At 36.9% G+C, this 25,201-nt stretch overlaps 1 protein-coding gene across 3 annotated transcripts in view; it reads left to right on the top strand.

Annotated features, from left to right (window-relative positions):
- The window catches only part of LOC111346790 (3'-5' exoribonuclease HELZ2), a 62,104-nt gene that overhangs the window by 16,111 nt on the left and 20,792 nt on the right, over window positions 1-25,201 (top strand). For all 3 annotated transcript variants that reach the window (XM_088736290.1, XM_088736288.1, XM_088736291.1), the window contains exons 2-16: window positions 8,943-9,028; window positions 11,784-11,820; window positions 12,304-12,351; window positions 12,568-12,615; window positions 12,828-12,905; window positions 13,437-13,491; window positions 14,304-14,630; window positions 17,435-17,615; window positions 18,012-18,180; window positions 18,595-18,717; window positions 19,249-19,814; window positions 21,300-21,744; window positions 22,599-22,936; window positions 23,187-23,457; window positions 24,284-24,688. In XM_088736290.1, the coding sequence (XP_088592416.1) occupies window positions 8,988-9,028; window positions 11,784-11,820; window positions 12,304-12,351; window positions 12,568-12,615; window positions 12,828-12,905; window positions 13,437-13,491; window positions 14,304-14,630; window positions 17,435-17,615; window positions 18,012-18,180; window positions 18,595-18,717; window positions 19,249-19,814; window positions 21,300-21,744; window positions 22,599-22,936; window positions 23,187-23,457; window positions 24,284-24,688 (3,132 nt within the window). In that variant the 5' untranslated portion in view covers window positions 8,943-8,987. The remainder of the gene's footprint in view (window positions 1-8,942; window positions 9,029-11,783; window positions 11,821-12,303; window positions 12,352-12,567; window positions 12,616-12,827; window positions 12,906-13,436; window positions 13,492-14,303; window positions 14,631-17,434; window positions 17,616-18,011; window positions 18,181-18,594; window positions 18,718-19,248; window positions 19,815-21,299; window positions 21,745-22,598; window positions 22,937-23,186; window positions 23,458-24,283; window positions 24,689-25,201) is intronic.

Consider the following 25,201-nt stretch of genomic DNA (forward strand, 5'->3'; position numbering starts at 1 on the left):
TGGTAATATTGAAAAGGCTCTAAATTTCACAAGTGTTAGTGGTACTGACAGGCAAATAAATGGTCTAAGTAATACACCATCTCAAACTTCATCAGCTGTGAATCAATATTATGTCACATCTGAACTTAATAAAAAGTTAGACACTACAACATTCAACAATGAGATAGTGAAAAAACCTGACTCGTCTACTGTCATGCTATTAAATGGTTCTCAAACAATGACTGGTAACCTTAATGTTGGAAATAAACGAGTAATTAATTCAGCAGCACCCACAACTGGAACTGATTTATGTAATAAAACGTATGTTGACACTGAATTAGCCAAGAAACATGATATTGGAAGTGTTGATTTAAGTAATTATCTTGATAAAACCAAAGGTGGTAATATTGAAAAGGCTTTAAATTTCACAAGTGTTAGTGGTTTCAACAGACAAATAACAGGCATTTCAGATCAACCAGCTAATGGAACCAGTGTTATTAATTTAAATAAGTTCAACACTGAACTCAATAAAAAGGCTGATGTGAGTGTTGTGACGAATGGGTTGAGTGCAAAGCTTGATACAACAACATTTATCACAAATATAATAAAAAAGCCAGATTCAAATGCTGTTATGTTAAGAAATGGTTCTCAATCTATGACTGGTAATCTCAACCTTGGAAACAATAAAGCAATTAATTCAGCATCACCAACAACTGGAAGTGATCTTTGTAATAAAACATATGTAGACACATCTGTGAACGACCAATTATCTCATAGTATTAGTAACAATTTAAATAATGATCTGGATTATATCATGAATGGTGTTATAGGCAACGAATTCAGTGATGAAGACGATATCACTGGGAAATTAATGATTAACAAAGACTTTCATCACTTCCATAAAAAGGTAAAACCATTTGAACTAAAACTCGATTCATCAAAAGGTTATTATTCAAGCAGATTTGGAGTAAATATGTACAGTGCAGCAAAATCGGAATACACAGCTGTTTGTGAAATATGGTGGGAATCCAGTAAAATTGAATATAATTCAGTAACTCTGGCCGCTGCAAGTTCTGTTGAGACAATTACAAGACAACGATCAAATCGATTTTCAAATCATATTAAAAGCCTTGTTCATATGACTAAATGGAGCAATACAACACCAAATTATTTGATGTGGGATATTGTAGTTAAATTTAAACAAGGCCAGGCATATGACCAAAAATTAGATATATGGGTTTTAATCTATGGTTCGAAGGGATATCATAACGACATACCAGTTGAAGTTTATGATAGGTGGTATGCGTTGTTCGATAGCAAACTGTACATTTATCCAGAAGCAGTTTTGAATAAAGAACCAACAACGGCTAGAAACCCAGCGACTAAGAAATATGTTGACAATGTTCAAACATCTTTGCAAACAAACATTGACACTAAAGCAAGTAAAACAGCATTAACAAATGCAACAAAAAAAAATTGGTATAGAGGCAAACTTTCACATGATAATAATTCGAGAGTATACTTTTATGTGAATGGAACATCAGATCATAGCACCAACGTGTCTCAAAGCAGTAATGCTGATTTCACAGTGAATTCAAGCGATACTTCAAAACTAATTGTCAATAATGCTGGTTTGTATCTTGTCACATTCATCGATGGTGTGAAAAGTGCACATTTGTCACATCTCAAGTTCATTCTAGATAAACCATTCATGACTACTAGCGGTGATATTAATATTCAACTCCAAAACACTAAAGGTTCTTGGGTGACAATAGCCAACACAGTAATGTTATATTTCAAAGCAAATACATCACTAAAAATACAGGCTGATAATAGTAATACACTTTTCGATGGAACAAACAACAGTTACATCATGTTAGCAAAACAAGATTAATATATCTAATATTTATATGACTGCGAAGAAAAAGGAAATATTCAATTGGAATCACATATCAAGCAAACTGACTGAAGACCAAATTGTAGAGTTAAAAACTTATTATAAGGTTTACCATCGTAAATGTTGGGCTTATAAAAAGTTAATGAAAAGATTCAAGAAAATCAAACTAATTGGTAACTCTCTATCTGTCATATTTGCAACAGGAAGTATTGCTTCTGCTGTAGCGACAGGAGGTATTTCAATAGTTGCAATATCAACAATCTCTGTTCTTATCCAAGGATTTATGGCTCATAAAAACCTAGATTTAAATATTCAGAATTGCACCTATGCTTACCAAAGTTATCAACATTTGTTAATAAGTATCAAAAATACATTGAGAAGTGGTGAATTTGACATCGATTCATTACGACAAATGATGAGCTACATCGATGGTGTAGTTACTGATCTAGCCCCTGATGCAGATAAATTATTATTGAGTTATAATTCGAAATTTGTTGATTGAGGATTGAAACGATTTTGTCTCCGATGAGATTTAATATTTGGGCCCAATACTGTTCACATTGTTTGATAGTCTTTTTTGATTTTAAACTTTTTATTTCATTTGGTGTTAAATTCATCATATGAATTAGTTTACCAATGATAAACTTTAATGATATCATTCTTTTTCTTGAACTGTTTATTTGTGATTGAACTTGTTCAATGAGATCAAATACTTTTATAATTTTGTCTATGTGGTTTTTATTTATTTGAATGCAGGTTTTATCACAAATATCATAAATGATATTTTTTACACAGTATTTTCTGTTATAGACTGATTTTCTGCTAAATTTGAACCAATTTTTATAGAAATCAATGAATTTGGTAGGATCTTTGAAATATTGGCTATGAACTTGCCCACAATTAATACAAACGAAGAAACCATTATCTAAACGAATACTTTGATTCACACAACATTTTTCTTCAATGGGCTTATTATTTTTCCGGATAACTTTATCACAGAAAGGACAGCAATATGTTTCCGCTTTTATTAAAGCATCATGAATTTCTTTATTACATTCCATATTTTGTTAACGTGAGTTTTCTTTAAGTGTATTTTCAAATATAAAGTGCATGATACCTGGTTCCCCAGGGGGTTCCCCGCTGACAAGTCTGGACATGTCTGGGATCACTGCATCTCCTGAGAGGTTATTATCCACCTTAGTACCGCGTGGTTGACCTCGAATGGGGCGGATTAGTTCATTTTCGTCATTCAAATTACTGAAATAACAGGCTATTGTTTGAGAATCACGTATGATTTCCTTCAACCAATCATAGGATGATAAATATGAAGTGTTTTCATTATAAATTTTGTGAGTAAAATATTTTAGCAATCTTTACTCAAGAAGTTTACTCACAAGTTTTACTTTAATTTTTATTGTGAGTAAAATATTTTAGCAATCTTTACTCAAGAAGTTTACTCACAAGTTTTACTTTAATTTTTATGCTAAATATTTTGTAAACGTGATTTTTCTTTAAGTGTATTTTGATTTCATTTTTTCTCATGATTTCCATCATTATAAATTTCATTATAAATTTTGTGAGTAAAATATTTTAGCAATCTTTACTCAAGAAGTTTACTCACAAGTTTTATTTTGTGAGTAAAATATTTTAGCAATCTTTACTCAAGAAGTTTACTCACAAGTTTTATTTTGTGAGTAAAATATTTTAGCAATCTTTACTCAAGAAGTTTACTCACAAGTTTTACTTTGATTTTTATGCTAAATATTTTGTTAACGTGAGTTTTCTTTAAGTGTTTTTTGTGAATAATCAGGGTTGATGGTAATACAAAACAGTTTGATAGAGCTTCATTTTTCACTATTTTTGGTTATATAGAGGGTGAAAATCAAGTCGCCCTGAGCCTATTGAAAATGAATCGCTGCGAATCGGTTGAAGAATGATATAAATTGCTTTGGTAAAGCTTGATTTTTTACCATTTTTAGCGTTTTGGTTTTAGAGCCCCAAGTCCTATACTACTATTGATAACAGTGACCAAATATGATTAAGTAAAACGCCTTACTTTCTATCGGTTTACTGGCTAACAAACTACGTAAGATGTTGGAAGAACACGAGAAAAGTTTATAAACCAAGAAGTGCAACCACCAAGAATGTTGGGAGAACGTGATTAGCCGGTGATTAGCCGGTAAACCTGTTGTGATGTGGTCTATTGTGGTTTATTTTAGTCGCACCACGATTAAAGCGGCAAAATCTAGTCAATGGAAAGACAATAACATCGAGTCGTGTGCACTGAGCTGATTCAAATATCGTCTAGCTATTTTTTTTACTCGCGGTACACTATTTTCCTTTAACCAAAATTTGTTTCTTTGCCTTAGTTAGATTAAAGCTTTCATGGAGTCCTTAAAATTTGCAGAAAGTGCTTAAGAGGAGATCCGTGCTAAAGTCAAACAAAAATGAAATTTTTTTGGCAAGGGTCAAAAATTCAAATTGTCTCAATTTTTGCATACAAGTAGCCCATAGTAAGACAAGAAAGGCTGTGAAGTTATTTCCGCTCGAATATGTTTTTATTTTGAGAAAAATGAATTTTTCACTGTCAACATCTGGTATGGATGGATCGGGTCATGACAGGTCGAAAATTGAACACTTTAGCTCGCTTCGCGTTTCAAAGATCATTATTGCGTTTAGGGAAATAATCTAACCAACGTGAGCTCTTTTATAGACTCGTCCTCTTTTGTAAAATGTAAGTTGTGTAGGAATTGGTTGCTTAGTAGGATTTAGCCACGCGAAAAAACGTGCCCCTCCGTCAGTTACAAAAATAAATGTCGGGGAAGAAAATCTCTTTTTTCTCCATGTGCCATGTTTTGTAATTCCACTAAATTAGGTATGTACATGTCCGAAGGAATGATCTCTAAAATGACATAAAGTCTACTTTGGGCAAATGTTTAAAGTAGAAAGTAAAGGAAGAGACTGTGTAGTAGCAAAAATGATTTCTTTCAACATTACAAAGCTGCTGAGACCGTGCAACATTGCCAATTGCCCCTTCAAATCGATCGAATTTGCCATTTTTTTACGCAGTCGAGTTTCTGAACGACGAATGGCGAAAAGAGAAACGCAGGTGATGCCAGCGCTTGTACTATTGATTAAATTCATCCTATTGTTGATAATTTTTCAAGTAAGTTTCTCTTTTAATCTGTTGGTCGCCAATTGGCGACTTTCGCCAGAATTTTAGTCGCCAAATATTTTTTTCACTCGCCATGTCGACCAAAATGGTCGCACCTTAGAGCGCTGAATATGCTGATTGCGTGACCAAAAGTTAAGGAGTATTCCTGCCTTCAAAATAACTCACGATCGAACAGTAGAACTCTTTTAGATACAAATGACATAGTTATACCCAGTTCGTTACATTACATTGCCTTTCATCCTTTGAAGTTTGTTTCCGCAGAGATATTTTGCCATCGGTCTGTCTAGATCGATTAAGCACCGTTGCGAGTAACGGTGTACTGATAAGAACTTTGCTGGTCTCTCGCATACGAATCCTAAGTTTGTGTTTCTTGTTTAACTTGCTAACCCGTGCCTCTTAACTAGCCTACAGTAAACAGAAATCCACCAAATGTCATCCTACAGAGGCCTTAGCAGGAGTCAGTAAGGGTTGCGTGATCTAATTTGCATAATTTCGCTACATATCGTCGTGCCCGTTTTTGCAGAATAATTACGACCTAAGAGTGGGGTAGGTCGACGTTATTTTAATGGACACAAATACGTGGAAAAGAAATAATGAGTCTAGATATCCGATTCATTTAGCTCAGAATTTTCCTCCATTTATACTCATGTTATTTTTTTTCTGCTTGAGTGAAACTGTGATGTTTGTTGACGTTTCTTATTAAAAGCGAGAGTGAAAGCAATGAAAGCTTCTTGCTCATTTAAGTTTATAGTTGGAAGTCCTCGCTCGTGTGACCGACGAGGCAGGAATAAATTTATTGAGGTGACTTCGTTGATGTCGTGCAACAAGGATGTGCAGGATCATAAAAGTGTATCGTGTTTCACCGAAGTCGAGAACAAGAGTGAACTTATCCTTGCCAGGCAGGTATTTTTTGCATGAGTCCAAAGGATATAAACGTCTTGACAATTTGTGCATTCCACCGTTCTGAGCTTAGCGCTGGATGGCAATGGAGTCAGAACACCTGCAGAATACCAGATGAGATCACTTCCCACGGCAAAGGAAAAGATGTCGAGGGAGACAAAGGCGTTAGCTGAGTGATATCAAATTTATATTTCAGAGAACCGGCATCCTTGTACCTCTAGGTTCTGGTAGGGTTTCATAGACCCTGTCACCCCAAAAAAAAAGAAACAATAATTGTTTTGTTACATATGCTTGTTACTTTTAAAGAAATGCAGTTTTATTTATTAGACATAAATTTGACCTTCACTGAAAGTCATTGTGGTCGTCATCGTAGCTGTCATCATCGTCTTCTTCATGTTTGTCATCCTCAACATCATCGGTATCATTATAATTGTCATTGTCGTTATCATTGCCGTCATCGTTTTCATATTTTTTTCAGCATTTGCACAGATATCTGTAGAAACTGCCGAGAAATGGGATGGGCCCTAAGGCAGAGTCGTTCCCGCGATACTCGTATCACTGACAAGCGAAATGACTTCTTGATAGCTAAGTTTCAAACTGGTGAACAAACAGGACAAAAGGCAGATGCCGCAATTGTCTTAAGAGTAATGAGGTCTGAGAAAGACGAAAACGTCGAGCGACTATTTGACAGCTTTGATTTTTTAGAAGCAGGCAAGTTTCTAATTTTTTTTTCTCATCTGGCCTCGAAGCGAAGTCTCGACCACCAAGAGGTCAACCGAAGCGATGACGATGAGTAAATCAGAGCAGAAAAACGAAAGCCAGCAACAAGTAATGAGGAATAAAGTGGCGTCTGAAATTTCTATTCTGCACGCACATCCAATTTTTTTCAAGTATTACTGTATTTGTGAATTAGTTAAGAATTCTCAGCTTTTAAAATTTTAAATTAAATTGTAAATTGACATTTGTACTCGATATTTCGCGGGTCACCGTTAAGAGGAAGAAGCTTTATGTCGGTATGCCAACAAGCCTTGCCATGGGTTGCCAATGTAAGGCAAATGGGGAATGGATGACAACGTTTTGATGGTCTCTGCAGCTGCTGTTAGTTGTGAATTCTCTATTACAGTGCTGTCGACACGCAACAGTGTTTTTACCTAGCCTGAACAAAGAAGTTGAAGTTCGTCGGCAGAAGCCCCGAAAGGTTACTTGTTGTCAAGAGCAGTGACAGTTAAGAAAAGCTACGTGGACTTTTTTTGCAGTTTTGTAAATTTAATTGTCTTGCCAAAACAAAGCAAAGCGAACAGACATTGTGGTAGTTGAGAAGTATTTCCCCTCTAGCAGAGAAAATCAACAGGGTAAAACTAAAGGCAAAATCAGACGGAGCTAAATAGATATTTAGACTTCTTATATCTTTTCTACGTAATTGTGCTTATTAAGTCTTATTAATAGTAACTAAGTGATACGAGCCCTCACTTGGTTCACTTAGCTCCTCCAAAAATCTCGCAATGAAAACTGTTGTAAAATATGAACTTGGTAATGGGCCTTGCTCACCATAGAGTCTCTGTGGCTCAGTGGTAGAACACCGGAGCATGGAGTCCAAAGGTCTGAGGTTCGATTCCTCATTGGGTCTCAGAGTTTTTTCCTTGTCCCATACTCGTGACTAAACGGAAAACTTCTTTCTATATTTCTTTACCGAGCTCAAAACTTACCATCTTCTTATTCTTTACAAAAACTTTGTTGGTTTTTACCGAAAGCTAGTTAAAAGGCAAGGGTAAGCACAAATAGAAAATTAAACATGTCTTTATCGTATATCGTTACTCGCACTAGTGCACAATCGTACTAGATAGAACGATGACTAAAATATCTTTGCAAAAACAAAATTGAAATGGTAAAAGAAATTGTCACTTAACAAAAGAAGGTGTTCGATCTGAAGTCATTTTGAAAACAGGAATTCACCCTAGCTTTTTGGTCACGTAATCAATATCTTGCGTGATTTAATGTCTTCCGTGTGCTATTTTAAATAGTTTACTGCGTCGCGAGAAAACATTTTCCCAGAGTAATCTTTACGTCATTTTGAAGATCATTCCTTCGAAATTTACATACGGATACTAATGAATTCCAAAAAATGGCGCATGATGAAAAAAGAGGTTTTCTTCACCGACATTTTTTTGGAACTGAAGAGAGCACACTGTTTTTTCGCGTGGCTACTGAATCCTAAAAGAGCACACGTTAGTTAGATTTCACTAAACGCAATATCTTTGAAATGCGAAGCGAGCGAAAATGTTCAATTTTCGAGAGAAAAAACTTCACAGCCTCTCTTTCCTTATTAGGAGCTACTTGTATGCAAAACTTTAGACAATTTGAATTTTTGACTCTTACCAAAAAAATTCGTTTTTGTTTGACTTTTGTACGGATCTCCTCTTAAAACACTTGTGAAACGCTTGAATATCTAAATGAAAATCCAGTTCGTTTGTCACTTCAACAACGTGCCATCCTGTTCTTCTTGGCGAGCAGTTTGTGGAATCCTAGTCGAGAATTTCTGAAGTTCTTTTACTTTAACCGCAAAAAAAAAAAAGGCTTAAAACGGAGCAACCGGTTTTAAATAGAAATTTAACGTTACGGAGAACTAAAATCTTTGTCGTTGTTTTTGCTGTTCAAAACCAAGGCCTTTAACAAATTTAAATGCGAGGATTCGCCCCGTGTGACGCCATTTCACAGGACAGGAAAATGTTTTAGTTTTATATGGGTATACAGGCAAAAATATATTCGACTTGAGACCAATCTAAGCTCTGTCATAAATTAAACAAAATTTCGTCATCAAAGAGGAAATATGGTATCATGATTCAGCCATATCATCCTTTCTTTCATTAGAGTAAAAATAAGAAGAACGAACACTTTATTAATCCAAACGGAACTCAACTCATAACAAGCGTCTCGAGTCTCGTGACTCTTATCTTTATAAAATTAAATGCATCGTTTTACCTTGTTGATTAGAGAGAAACTCGCAAGACGTTTGGGTGGTGTCCTAGACGTGCTGCAATGGACCATGGTAAGAAACACAGAAATAAGGAGAAGGAGGGGTGAGTTGAATACTCCATTTTTTTTTGTACGTCAGTCTAGTGGACTTTTTTTTCTTTGTTCAGTTCCTACGTTCTTTCTTCGTATTTTGTTTGGTTTTCTTAATTCCGTCCCTACCCATACTTTCATCCATTGGTTCAGTGTGAAATTCACTGAAATTTACTGAAGTTGAATCCTCCGGAATTTTGAAGTTACTGCTGAAGCTATGTGTGATCACTAGAAATAGTTTTTATCAAATTTGCAATAAATCACTTAGGTTAATTGCTTCAATCATCACCTACACATTTATCGCAAAAGAGTAGGGAACATACCTCCTGATGTTGTGGTCTGGGCTTGATTCTGAAATTGGGGGCATCTGCAAAAATTTCCTTCAAAAATTGTAAACTGTTCAGTGCAGTCTGGCCAAACTCCCTCGCCATGGGCTGTAGGTCATGGAGCAATGGAATCCATCATATTATTATTGTTATCCCCATTATTATTATTATGACACAGTTTAGTGAACTTCAGCATGCCAGGAAAAGAAAGTTTCATAGGGCGCACAGCGTAACCTATGAAACTACACATCTTTGCACTTATAAAAAATACAAAAACCTATTTGCTAGCATGGAAAATTATTTAAGATACAACTAATACTAATATACCATCGCTAACTCACAATCTATTATTAGTATACATAACAACTAAGTCACGTTCTGTGAATAAGATTACTGTTATTAAAACTTATAAACTAAATTCTCTACATAAGTCGATTAATCTTCTAATATACAGAACTCAATATTTAAATTTCCTTCAATGTTTAAAACTATCCCTCCAATTAATATTCATACGAGGAATAAACTTCATGCTTATATAATGTTCTTATAGTGTTAAACCTTTCAAAAGTTTCCTTTGTAGTTTTACTGTTCATGTTATGATCTTAAAATTCCTCGCAATGTTCAACGTACTTGACACTACACACTTCTGTATGTTTCGTAGCACATCTTTTGTCTTTCTTCCCAACAACTTCCGTAATCCCTCTTCCATAGTCCTTGATCAACCCCCAAGCACGTCCATGATAATATTGTGCTGCTGGACTGTATATCCAGGGTACTGTTCTTGTAACTCCCATTGAAGTGGACCATACTTTACTGACTTCTCTTCATCTTTCTTTCCTCTGTTCTTAATCCATGGACAACTTATCTCCAAGACTACTACTTCCTTACTTTTATGGTTCACTATCTTTGCATCGATTCTGTTAGCTTGCTGTTCCTGGTTCTCCCCATAAGTTGGTATGTCCCACAATGCTTGGACATCCTCTGAGACATATTCTGATCCAGGCTTGATTGGCGAATACCATGCAGGAGGACTTCGACCAGTCGTAGCTCTCGTAGCAACTCAAAATATCACTATTATTATTATTATTATTATTATTATTATTATTATCATTATTAGTATTAGTATTATTACTATTGTCATTATCATAAGTATTATCATTATGGACCACTATCAGTCTTACCGACCATTTGTCTTTGAAGTCCTAGTCTTCGAGCACAGTATAGATATCAAATCAGGTTCTTGTCAATCTGGCGATAGCATCTCCATTCAATAATAGTTGCTCTTGTTGATGTAATCAATCATTATTATAGATGCTAAACTGATATAAAGAAAGCATTTGACTTAGTAACCCACTCTTCTCTGCTTAGTAAATTAGGGTTTATAGGAGTTCGTGGTCAGATCATATGTATGAACAGAATACTTTCCAAGAAAGCCACTCCAAGTGTGGAGTTCCCTAGGTCTCGATTCCGGACCATTTCTATTTCTGTCATTTTCATCAATTATTCGAACGATATAACACAAAAATGCGTACGTATGATACAAAATGTGACTTTACCGCTCGCTGCATCCCTGAGCTGCAACATGATTTGAATGCGAATTTAGAGTGCCTAGGTTGATAGCAATAAGACATATTACTACTAGTTAAGAAGGCAAAGGATTCCGAGATGTCTATCCATAAAGGAATTATAATCAAAATTCTCAAACTCGGCTAGTCCAATCTCAGAGAAAGAAAAAACAAATAAAAAGCTCTCATGAATTTCACCACTATGGATGGCGTGATCCCTATTTAAAATTATTATTTTCTCACGGTTATATCGGGAAATCAATTTAGAACTATAGAATATAATGGAAAATCTTGTTTTACTGGTTTCTCAGCATGCATACTACCACCGGCGAGAATTTTGAAAACAAACGAAATGGAAAAAGTCTATCAAAGCTAGCTCTTGTTAAGAAACACGAATCTCTTAATCTCTCCACTGCCTTCTAGCAAAGCGCTTTAAGATAATTTCCCTTATTCCATTGAAGATTATTTGTACTTTTAATGATAGAAACTTTTCAACGATTAAGACGCTTAGTTGTTGTAATTTGCAGCATTTAGGAAGTACAAATTAAAGTGCAATTCGGTGTAATATTTTGCCAAATCAAAGTTGCTTCCCATCTATATCCATTCCTCTATCCAACCAATCATTCATCCATCAATTCATTCATTCCCTCCTTCATTTATTTATCTATTCTTCCATTCATCCGTTCACTCTTTTATACATTGTTTTCGTTCATTTCTTCATTCAGTCAGTCAAACAGTCGGTAAGTCTGTTTGTACCGCCTGTTCCCAGTCAGTTTCTATATGCCTATTTGCCTATCATTATGTTTGCTTTCTGAATAATGATGTGTTTTTTTGTTCGATTATTTCTTCATTGTTACGCCATTGTCAATCATTTACAGGAACCAGAATGACGAGGGACAAGTTGAAGTGGCGATAGTAAGACTAAGCTTCTTGTTTGTTTTGACCTTTATTTAAAAAACAGTTCCGGACGCGGCCTTTAAAGTGCCCTCACTATTACCTCTACTTCATAAGAGTTTAAGTTTGTAAGAGAAAAGCTTTGTAAACTACGGTCTTTCCTCAGGTTGATATACATAATATCTCACCAACAGCTAGCTATCGCTTTCAAGAGATACCCGCCCTTTCGTAACAAATATTTTAAAGAAAGACCAATATATCGGATAATTATCAAGTTCATTTCATTTAAAATTGCAACAAATGAAATTATAGAACACACACTTGACCAAGTCTGAAAGAAGCACTTGGAGCTGTAAAAGTAGATTAGATTAAATATATTCTGGCCCATACGACTGTACTACTACTCCTAGCTCTCATGAATAAGAGATTTCTTTCTGTGATCGCGCAATTGGTCGACTAATGATCAGTCGTGACATCTCACTCTAAAGTATACTTTCTTTTCAGAAAATAGACGCTTCAGCACCTGAAACGGATATTCCTGTAAAGAAATCGGTACGTTTCATGCACCTCCATATACAATTTCGAGAGCTCAGTCATTGCATCGAGTTCGTAGTTTTTTCTCTCTCGCTCAAAAATTGAAATATGCCAGAAGCTATGAGGAAAATGATCTGTGTTCTTAGAAGTACCTTAAGAACAGCCCCAGTTATCAAATGTGATCTCTAGTTAATTAAGGACAACTAACAAATGTCATGTTTCTTTGTTATGCAGGTCAAGAGCAGTAAGCAGAAGAAAAACGAAGACTACAGGAAAATAAAAGCAAGTAGTTCTCCGCTAGATCTGCATCACAATTGTTCTTCTTATGGAGCGTAAAACCGTTGCCGGTGTACATGATTATGCGCTCCGCTTTTATGATTAAAAATGTACCTAAATTGTTTTATCAAACATGGGCTATACTGAAAGTAAGATACTTAATGGTTGGCAAAGCTACTGGTAGATTTATTGATCAATCGATCAAAATACTTCCATAGGAAAGGGAACAAATGGTTGAGGATTACAAGATAAAAATTGAGAAAGATCGGGAAAGTAAAGCACAGCAGAAAGACGAGGTTAGTTTTTCTTTAAGATGCGCTGATTAAGCAGTGGAACACATTGTTCCGGATGGATGTTGGAAGAACGCGAAGAAAGCTTCTAGATTACGAGCTGAGGGTGAGGGATATATGAGCTTTCCAATTGTTCTCCCAACATCCCAAGTGCCTTTCTCAAGCCACAGAGCCCAGAAAAATGCTTTTGATTGCTTTTAGAAATAAATGTCTGCGTATAGTGATTGTGATAATGGCACTCACAACACTGGCTTGTCAGTCCCCTTATAACCTCTATAACCTGATAGAGCATCCGCCTAGAAACTGAATGGAGTTAGTCAATGCAAACGTTATTCATGTATGTTATAATATTGGATCTACATGTACCACTAGGAAGACACATTTACCATCATTATAGCTTGTATCATTATAGTGATGTATGTATGTAAGGTTGGTTAGATGTGTCCTATTGCCTTTTGCTTACTCCTTGTCCTGAACTTGTCTTCTTGCAAAGGGCGTGGGTACAAATGTACAATTCATTGAATTTTTTCATTGCAGAAACCTAAGAAGTTAGATGGAGAACAGGCAACTCCTAATTATGATGACGAATCAGGTATCCAATACCCAAACAATTGTTGGCTCAGAAACAGAAATATGATAACACCAGAAACAGAAATATGATAACACCAGAGACACGTCTGAAACATATTTATATCGCAAATACTAAAAATTTTGAGGGCACACTTTGAGTTTCTTTGGTAAACTGTGAACATGATTTGCACAGGATCGGATACCTGTGGAGTACTCTAACCAACTGCAGGAGATATCAAGACTAAATCCGAGTGGAACACTGCCAATTACTTTGTTGCCTTTCAAAAGCGATAGATTAGCATGTGGCTTTCATTTATTAAGTTATTTATTTGATTTATTCTTATTCGCGTGGTAATCCTGGCGCTCCTGTTATTATGAAACCTCGATAGATAACTGGGATCGACAGCTGCATCCTTTCCACTTACAATAAGCTCGATTTGCGTTAAATTCTGATTTCATTTCAATTTTTCTGCCCAACACGGGAGTGACAAGCTCCAAAATGGAGAAAAGCGATAAAGAAGCTGAAACACGAGGTCTACCCAGTTACGATTACATCAGTTACAATTTAACATCCTATTAATAAAACTTGTGAAATGAGACAATAGCAAACTATCAGGGATTGCAGAAATTCGTTGTCTCACTAAAAAATATCTATTTTGGTCTTGTTGTTGTTGTTTTTATAAATAGTCATTACTATGCATCATATTTCAACGATGTATCTACCAGTATCAGACTTGTAATAATTGGAAGTGTATTGTTGCGAGTTGCAAGTCTTCGACAGCCTCAGAGAATGTGCTACAAAGCTGAATATGTTTATTTACTCGATCTCCACAGCGGATGTTGCATCAGGTGCAATACCAAAACGACGGAAATTGATAGACAGATCCAGAAGACCCAAGGATAAGGATGGTAAAATTGAACAGGAGGAGGATTCCAGTCTTTTAAAGGAAAGAAGGTTATTGGTGCAGACCAAGGAGGGAGACGTCGATCATCGCAAATATGTCACTAAAAGCATTCCTCAAGAGCCAAACAAGGAGGGTTGTAAAAAATACGGCAGTCAATCGAATGCTAAAGAGACTTTTGACCGGGACTGGCATTTTCCGTCCTTATCTGTCAAAAGCAAAAATCAGACGAAGCCGAAAATATCTGCGAGACAGTGCGGTGAGTTCATCCAAATGTAAACTTTGTCAATTTCAATCTAACAATTCATTCAGTTCGTGAATACATCTTATTAAACGTTTTGTTGTGTAGTATCGCTGAGTATTTTTGCGAGTTTTGCTGGCCGTATTTTGACGAGCCTTGAGAGCCGGTCAAAATACAAATAACGAGTGAAATCACTCAGCGATACTACACAACAAAACATTTAATAAGGGATCTATTATTCAACACGCCAAATTGGTATTTCAGTGGGGGCGAATTTCGCGGATGTTTATTTACGGGGAGTGCGCGGCAGAAGTGTGCAAAGCGGAACGGAATTGGCGCGGTATTTTCTTCAATAAATGATGAAATTTCATTGTCGTCTAACTGCACTTCTCCGTTCGATTTAACTATTCGCTGGCCATTCTGACTCTTTGTCGTCAGAAAAATCATTTAAATTGTCCGCCATTTTTTCGTAATTTCAATCCAATTCGTCGCTCGCGCAATGCGAGAAAACCCGGCGAACCAGTTCTCTGGAGTACAAATACCGCATGATATTTGTACCCGTTTTGGGCGTTATTTGTGCCCTACGAAGCACAGTTAGATAATGATATCGATTTCTTTATCTATCATCCTTTTTAACTCGTGAATTGCGTGCATGCCCAAGAGCGAGTTGTAGGATCGCTCGGTTGGTCGATTCCTGCAACCTTTTTTCTATTTTAGACTTTTGAATGCATTTGATAGTTTTCGGCGAGTGATAACCAAACGAAATGGCGACCTTTGTTCCTAAGAATAGTGTTGGGGTGAAAAAGAAGCCAATGATAATCTTGAAAGAGTAAAAAAGTATAGGTTTTTCATTTGTGAATTAAAGTTTGCCCAATCTCCGAATACACCTTTTTCTCTTGCAGCGTATATTTCATTTATCGCGGCAATACTTCTATTTTTGAATGTATATATCCAGAAAAATGATTATTGTGTTCGAAAAAGAAAACAAAGAAAGGAAGTCTAGCAAAACGCAAGTTTTACTCGAGTGCGGCAGATTTGAACCACCTACGTCGCTTCCCTGAGAACGTTATCTACCGTATTGCTTTTTACCGGAAGGCCACTCAGGCACAACACTACATTTTCATAAAACTTTATCTAAATATTAATTTTACATTTAAAACGCTGATCTTTTGGTTATTTCAACCGCGGGCTCAGACGACTCGAGTCGCTGCTCGCCGATAGTCCGATATTGAATTGTCGCTCACGGCCAACCGCTCGTAAAGTGACTTGTATGAGGCTTTTTTGGTATTCCTGGAGCTGTATCGACGTTTGAAAGTGGTTCACAAGTGCGAACTGCAATGAAATAAGCTCAAGCATAAGTTCAATCAATCGATATGCTGTTTCTTCAATGGTGTAACTCGTACTGTGTATGCGTATGTTATTAGTGTGAACATCCTTGTATTTGTTTTCATCCTCGTGCTAATAATTATCTCAGAAGTGCGAAACAGGCTTCAAGCGTGGTACTCAGTTGCAACACAAGCATAAGCATAAATATAACAAGCTAACGCGCAGGTGGGCACAGCTGCCACATAAACCTGAGCACAAGCGCTCAGTCGATGTTATGTTAAATAGGGACATGGTTGGTATAAGTAGTATAGTGCTTACTGATTGCCTGAAAGTATTTTGCTTATGCTTATCCTTACGCTTATGCCAAACAAATCTTAACTAGACAGTATAAGCATAAAAAGGAGGCAACATTTTGATAATCTTATGCATATATAATCTTATGTCTATCAACATGAAGAAAACAAACTTTATGATAATAACAGCTCCACAGAAGCCAACTATACACAATATTAATATTTCAAACATTGATCGTAAAGCTAGTATCAAATATTTAGGCATTTAGATGAACATTTGAATTGGAAAACTTAAATAGCGCATGTACAAAGCAAACTGACTAAAAAACCTTGGAATCTTCTACCAATTGCGGAATTACCTAAATTTAAAGATGCTAAGACAACTGTATTATGCACTTATTTACCCTTATCTTAATTATGGTGCAATGTGTTGGAGCCACACTTATCAGACTAATTTATAGAAGATCAGTACTAAACAAAATAAATGCATCCGAAGTATCTTTTTTGCAAACAAACGGGAACCCTCTTCCCCTTACTACCAAATCCTTGAAATTTTAAAATTTGAAAATGTTGTGAGATTCAAAATCCGCCTACTTGCATTTAAACTATATAACAATCCAACAACTATTCCTGCAATTTTCCATAATTTTTTAATACCTATAACAGCTGTCCACTCCTATAACACCAGACAATCCGCCAAACTTAATTTCCACCGACCACAAGTCAGAACAAACAAAGGCAAATTTACTTTTAAGTACTCTGCTTCTGTTATATGGGAAACTGTCCCCTTGGCATTGGAAAAAATAAATACATTTAACAGGTTTAAGAAACTTTATATGGCCCACCTGATCTCTCATCAATCAGACAATTAACAATTATCCAACAAGCGCGAGTGGAATAACTGTTTTATTAAAAAAAAAAGGCCCTCAAGATATTAGGCAAATATTCTCGACTTTATTTTGTAGGAAGAAACCGGATGTTACAATGTACAGATATCAGATTATGGTATATTGGCTCATATACCATAATGGCTAAGCCAATAAAAAGTCTTGAATTGCACTATCCAATGATCCAGTTTTTTATAATATATGATACGAGTTAGCTCACAGAGCTTTTGATTTCAATTTCTGAGGTAACTATGCCATGAGAATGTATTTTGCATATCACTTGATTGCTGGAATTAACTTTATACTTTCTTTTCAGATAACGTTTCCCGTCTAAGGACGTCTAAGAGCGAAAGGCTGGAAAAGAAAGATTACCTTGAAAAATTTCCTAGGCCTCAGGAACTCACTTTGGGATCGTTCATCAGTCCCGAATTAATAGCCACTAAGCCAAGGCCTCCTCCAGTGGGTGTTCATCAAGGGAAGATTCAGTTGTGTAAATGGTAAATTAATCCTAAAATTATTCTCAAAGAAATTTGAATCATAGATCGTGAGAAGCAATGGACATTTGTTGCATGTTCAAGGTCAACGATTATCGGTCCTTCGAATTTCGATCTCAGAACAGCCCTTTGCTTCTGTAGCGCAAATTGAAGGCACTAACTATCTCAGCTTCCATCAAGCGTTCTTTAAAGGCCTCGCCTTTTCCTTTTATATTATTTTAGTTAAGGCCTCCTTTATGATAGTGCTGTTTTTTTCTAGAGATGACCACCAACTTTAGAGAAATGTATAGTATAAAGCAGATTAAATGCTGTGTACTCACCGCAGATGCATAAGGACTAGCGCCAGGACGGTGTTGCTCTAATACTTTCTCTAATGACGTTTCTTTAAATTCTATAAAGGTGGAAGTCTCGTCGAATATGCAGGAATGGAATATCTTGTCCTTATGCTCATGGCAACGAGGAACTTAAATCATGGAAGGAATCTAAGAATGAGGACAAGCAAAATGACTGCGAGGAAGGACTTGATAGTGAAAGGGGAAAAAGGAATAAAGTCCTGACAAGAAGCGAGGTGCGAAGAGCAATGCAATTAAACCAGCAACGTAAATGAGTTGTTTGGCAAGGAGGAAAGACTAACCAATGTTGTCATTGTCATTATCACAATCACTGATATCATTACCAACATCATTGTCATCATCATCATTCACTTTCATGTCTGAAAAGCAGCAGCAGCCACATTACAGTAGATAAGGAAGAGCAACCCCCTAAATGAAATGCATTTGTCCTTTGCTTATTTACAATAACTACTGAATCGTTAGAAATGACTCCAAGAAACTGAAGAAAGTGAAAGAAATATTGAGACAGAAGCTTTATCATTCAATCACTGTCTTATAAGGTTTTTGTTTTAAACAAATTGGAAACTCGAATCCTTCCTATTAACATCTGTCTTCTCATGATTCAAATGCTATTTTGGGTTCTTTGGTAGATGGCTTACAGTCTCCCCGGTGTCACAGTCTCATGTGATAAACCCTGTGTGGTTAAGATAAACCCAAGTGATGACGATGACGTCAACTACACATTTGATTGGGTCTTCAACGTAACATTCAAGGTAAATCAGTAAAATCCTTCTTCTTAGTAGTATGCCAACCATGCCACAAAGTCATCTAACAAACTTGATGAGTTAATTCAAGGCAATATATCCAATTCGGTTAAACACACTCCGTGAACATTGCATTCTACTTAACGTTAGGAGCAGACTATTTCCGACCAGTTTCTGCAGCAAAAAGATCTGCTTGTTGTCGTGCTTTTTATAGAACCATTTGACAAAGGTGCCCTGATCAAAAATTCCATTTGTTTCCTGCGAAGGTATTCAAGTGATTTACAAACTTTTCGCGTTTGCTCTGAGTATTCCGCATTGGCTATTACGCCTTTAAATTGATAAAAGTGCTTTCTACTGCTTTTATGAAATGAAAGTAAACCAGATACAATATGCTTCAATTTTTTTATGGATTTACCGGTTTATCAGTTATTTTACTTCAAAATCTAAAATACGTTTGTCTTATTATGGGTTTTTGTTTATTTGGATGTTCGTTTATATTTGGTTACTTAGTTAACAAAATTCTGTCACTAACAAACTCAGATTGGTGAGGTTGGGAGGCTGCGCCAAATTGACCTTCTTCATCAGTACCACGAGTGTTATCGACTTGCTGACGTTAAAGGCTTTCTTGAAGATAAGGAAATATTTCATTCAACGCCTAAAGAGCGTTGGTCTTTCACGCTTCCCAGTTATCCAGAGAAGAAAGAGGGCCAAATGAAAGTTGTTGTCACCGTTTCATTTGATACCACAACGTCCGATCAAACGTTTCCACAATGCCTTAAGTTTGACTTTGGAAAAAAGCCGCACTTATTGCAAGGATTAAACGTAGACATAGCAAGAGAGGATGACTTAAAGAAAATCTCAGAGCACAGAAAAAAGCTCAAATTGAGTCCAACCATATGGAAGGAGGGATCAGTGGACGTAATCAGACCAACAGAGAACGCCGGAACAGATGAAGAGTTGCTGAAACGTTACCAGCTGCCTGAAAGGATTGAGAATATTGTTACTGTGCAAATAACTAACGGAGACCTAACACAAGAAAACTACCGGAGAGTGATGCACCAACTATTATTTACCGAAGAGCTTTTTATGAAAATGGCAGTTTCAAGGTACAGATATATGCGCTTGGTTACTTGATTTAAAATATGTAACAACTGCTCTGCAAGGGCGCGCCTAATGTGAGATGATAACTAACCAACGCGGCTTGAAGCGCTGAGTCGGTAATAATTATCTCATCATCAGCCAGCCTGTGTAGAATACGGTTTTAGTTAAAACACAAAAAAAAAGGTGACTGAACCGACTAGCATTTATGTGGTTTGACAAATGCGAACAGATCCCATCGTGCATTTAGCAAATAATAAGTGCTAAATTTTCCGTTAAATACATATATCTTATTAGACGTTTAGTTGCGTAGTATCGCTGAGTATTTTTTACGAGCCTGTAGGGCGAGTCAAAATACAAATAACGAGTAAAAATACTCAGCGATACTTCACAACAAAACGTCTAATAAGCTATTTATTATCCAACACGCCAAACTGTTATCTCAGTGCGGGCGAATTTCGCGAATATTTATTTACGGGAAGTGCGTGACAGAAGTATGCGAAGCGGAACGGAATTGGCGCGTTGTCGTGTTGCTGTTTCTATTTTCTTCAATAAATGAAGAAATTTTCTGGTCGTCAAGCTGTTTTTCTTCGTTCGATTTAGCTAATAAACTTTGACCTATATTTGCCAGCCATTCTGACTCTTCGTTGTCGGAAATATGATTCAAATTGTCCGCCACTCTTTTTTTTTTTTTCGTAACTACAATCCAATTCTTCGCTTGCGCGATGCGAGAAAACCTGTTTAATCGGTACTCTACAATAGACGAGTACAAATACCGCGTGATATTTGTTCTCGTCTATGGCGTTATTTGTACTCGTCTAAGTGTAGTTGGATAATAAATAATAAATTGAAATATTTTCATACCGAATAAGTGGCTGTTTTTGGTGGATATGGGAGTAGCATTTTTTTTTTTAAGTTCTTTTATTTTTTTACTTGTAAAGCTCTCGGGCACAACGGCTTTTCCAGCCATTTCTTCACCGCTCGCTCAGAGAAATTTTCTTTCACGTCGCTGACGATATTTTTAGAAGTTGGTGAGCTCGGAGCTAGATTTCAAGCTCATAACCCGGCTCTGCTCAGCCAATCAGAAGGCTAGAAATTCAATAACTGTGCTCCAGTTTTTACAAATATATAATAGGCTAGCTATCGCTTGGTTTGCTTGCTAATATATTTCGAATTACTCACTTACTGGTTTCACAGTTTATGAATTGCGTTAGGCCCCGCTGAGAATGGCTTTTTCTCGGCATCTGTTGTTCATGTTCATGGGAAGTTCGATCACGACGTAGACAAACCGAAACGAAGGCTATAACAGGTAGAAAAACTGCTTAACAATGTAATGATAAATATAGGTTTCAGTTTTGTGAGTGTTTTGTAACATCAACCTTTCACCGCGTGAACTTTCTCTTCACTAAGTTTCCGAAGTATGAAGAAAAGAGACAGTTAGCAAGGGGTCAACGAATGTATAAACTATTATTGGAAATCCCCTTTTTCCCTAGTTTTTCCTTTCAGGGAGTCCCATTGAAAGTGAAGACAAGTATCGCGAGAGGTGGTATTATTTTTGCAAGGGATGGCGAATGTTTTGGTGAGATGATATTTCAAGAAAATGAATCCCTCCAACCAGACAATGCAGCAAGTCGACTCGTCTTTAGAAATGTACGGTCCGTATGGCTTAAGGAAACTGGCAGTACTTCAAATAAAGTGTACGAGGCACCTGTAGAAAGTGTCGACAGAGTTTGCATCATTCTAAAGCTTTGCTCTCAATTGTGGTCAGACTTGAATTTACCTGGTACTGGTGAAATTTTCGTTGATGTACAGTTTCAGTTGAATCGACAACCTCTCTGCGAAATGCATGCGGCAATCGATAAAATGGAGCCTGGACGTGCTCATTCCAATTTGCTCTTTCCAGGAAAGAATTTGCCGCAAGTACAAGTCAGCGAAAAGGTAGATGATCAGCGAAAAAATAATGATCTTGTTATATTGCAAGAGTAAATTACGTTAAATCAATCAATACGATCGCTTGATTATTTGCTTTCCTCTTTCCGGTTCGGTTACGTCTGATATCATATCAGTATCGAAGTCAACATCGTTCATGATGATATAACTGAGTTAGATGAAAGATGTTCTGAAGAAATTTTTTTTAGCCTTGAACTAGAGAATCATACCCAACAGATCGTAAACTGACAGTATCCTTCTAAAATTTTGGCGAGGAAATTCTCCCGGACGGCTAACTTCAAACAATTTAAGAAATAATTTTTAACTTCGGGATGGATGTTTTACCCCTTTTAATCAACCAATGTAGATTTTCTTTACCAACTATATGCATGTATGTGAGATGGATGCAGGAAAATGCTATTAATATCTCTCACGTTCTATTCAGCTCCCTCCTTCTTCTCCCACCACCCCATTTCCTTAACAAAATGTAATCTTACTGTTACTCATTTAAGCCAACGCTGCCGTTGAAAAAAAACTGTATTTGAAGTCCTGAATCAGACGCGATTTTTAAAGTTGCAGTTCACAATCATTAACACATGCTGTATACGGAATTTATTAGATCTGGACGAAACGTCAGAAAACAGTTTGCTCTCAGTACTGTTTTAAAAGGCTCCTAACCCTTGTAAAAACCACCATCTCTAATTACCCATCATCTTGAACCTGCAGACTAGTTAGCCCACCCCCTCCCCTCCCCCCAACGAGCTATGAGCTATATATGCGTTTCAGACGTGACTAAATCATGACCTCTATTGTAGAATTCGTCTCTTAATGTCTCCAAACTCACAGATATCTGTTCCTTCTAGTCATTTGAGACAAATCCCCCATGGAAGTGTCCACAGTTGAACCCTATGCCCAATAACAACCAAGAGAAGGTGATAAGAAGCATTTTATCCCCTGGAGAATTATCCCATCCTCTTGTAGTCTTTGGTCCTTTTGGTACTGGTAAAACATTCACCTTAAACTACGCAATTCGTCAATTGGTGAAAGACGAACGCAATCACGTCCTTTTGTGTACTCACACAAACAGCGCGGCTGACATACACGTTAAGCTGTTTGACGTTTACTTGACTGAGTTGAAGCGACTGTCGACAGTTGAAGCGAGGCAGCTGAAGCTCCTCAGGATTTATCACCCAAGGAGAAGGTAGGTAATTTTAGTTAACTTTTATGAAAGTCATGTCATTCACGCCACGCGTTAATCAATGCCAGACTTACATTTAGTCTCTTTGTTTGAGAGATCATTACATTGCGAGCTCAAGTAAGAAAAACCTCCTAGATTATAACTCAACCGGAAAAGGTGTGCATGCAAATAATAAGTTTATAATGGGCGTTTTTTCCATTGTTGATATGACACTATTACTGTATATTTCTTTTTTTCCTCCCCCCCACGTCAGACTGGATACTGATTCTGACATTGCTAAGAAATACAGCATCATCAGAAATGATGCTTACGTGCTTCCCACAAGAGACCATGTGACAAAACACAATGTTGTGATCTCCACGTTGGCAGCGTCTAAGCACCTCACTGAGTTACGATTAAAATCCGGATTCTTCACGCATATTTTAGTGGACGAGGCTGCCCAAGCCCTCGAACCTGAGGCATTAATACCACTGGCGTTAGCTGGACCAAATACAAAGGTTGTCTTCACTGGTGACCATATGCAGGTGGGGTAGAAGTGTACCCAATTATAATTAGAGTCTTGGACTGTTTACCTAAAACGAGATCAGGATTGCAACGTCTCAATAGCTAAAATAGTCGATGTCCCTCATTTGGAGTGATGAGAGAAGCTAAATTGTCTGTTGCATTTAAACCATTCGTTTTACAATTTAAAGGATTTAACTATCAAAATAACAGAAGTAAAAGGTTGTGCCATTGTAAATTCAATCGTTTGTCTCACGATAAGGTCACATTTTAACGTTTCGACGACCTACAAGTCCTCTTAAAACAATAAAGTCGACTAGGTACGCGAGCCACCTTGACCCTTTCTGTTCAGCTGTGATTGGTTAGCAATCTACATGTGCAGATGTGATTGATGCGTTTCGATGAAAGGTTCTCTTAACGCCCCTCTGTTATACGGATCTCCTACTGTTGTGTTCACTAGCAGACAGACTATCGTGATCTTTAAAATGATATCGAGAGAGCAAATTGCTCCAACAGGAGTTCTGTTCTGTACCGAGTTCACAATGAAAGAAGATATGGTTTATTAAGAACTTCTAAGAGCAACAATTAGGCATTTTATATAAGATAGGAGACAATAATTGTATTTTCTACCTCATGCTGAGTAGGATAAACTTGTGATATCTTCCTTTGAATCCCAACATCAAAGCAAATCAGCAACCAATAAGTTCTTGAAATTACTTGCATAAAAATTTTCAGTTGGTGGCAATTTTGTTTTCCAGGATTAATAGGATGGCACACGATGATGAAAAATTACTCGATTATATTCGTTGCAATGGATTTACTTTTTTTTCACGTTTTTATTGTTACCAGATGAGCCCAGAAGTATATTCCGATTATGCTGGACACTGGGGTCTGCAGAGGTCTCTGCCTGAAAGATTGTTTGACCTTTACTTTGAGGAAACGCAATCACCTTGTAACGTAATATTTCTGACAGAGAATTACCGGTGCCATCCTGAAATTCTACAATTTTCCTCTGAGAATTTCTACGGAGGAGGCCTGATATCCAGCAGTGAACAACTACCTCACCCAAAGTTTGGACCAATTTTATTTTTTGGTACCTACGGTATTGAAGAAGCACGAGAAAATTCATTCATCAACGTGGCAGAAGTTCAGGAGGTTGTTACGAGGGTCAAGGAAATAAGCAGTGACTGGCCTGTGAAATGGGGAGAGAAAGATCTTTCTCAAATTGGTGTGGTATCCGCATACAGTATTCAGGTACGCTTAATAAAGAGGCATTAGGACCTTTTGCAAGGAGATTGCCCCGTACATTTATTTGCCTTAAAGTAATTCGGCAATAACTCAATAGATAGAACTAAATGGGTAACATTACTTGTCGTTGCTTGACGACAATTAAACTCGGCTGGTTCGTTTTAGACAATTTTATTCGTGGGTTATACATTCGCAACAACACCACTTTTACCGCTCACGTTATTACATACTCGACTTATTTCATGTAACACACGCGCACGCGGCCCCTAGCAACGACCTAGCTTGTCATTCGTAACATAGTAACGCGGCTAGAAAAGAAAGTACAAGGAGCGGAGGGGACATCCCCGCTCCTAGTGGAGACACAACGTTCGTCGAGACGATTAACGGATTTACACTTCCACTTCCTCTAATAAACAAAGTCTAGCAATCGGTTTCTTATACTCTCCGTGCTGAGTACGCACTATAACTGGTCGAACTAACCTATCCTTCCCAGGGTAAGTAAACACGATTCTGCCCAAT

The sequence above is a fragment of the Stylophora pistillata genome, chromosome 10 (assembly GCF_964205215.1).
Source record: "Stylophora pistillata chromosome 10, jaStyPist1.2, whole genome shotgun sequence".
Classification (NCBI taxonomy): domain Eukaryota; kingdom Metazoa; phylum Cnidaria; class Anthozoa; order Scleractinia; family Pocilloporidae; genus Stylophora; species Stylophora pistillata.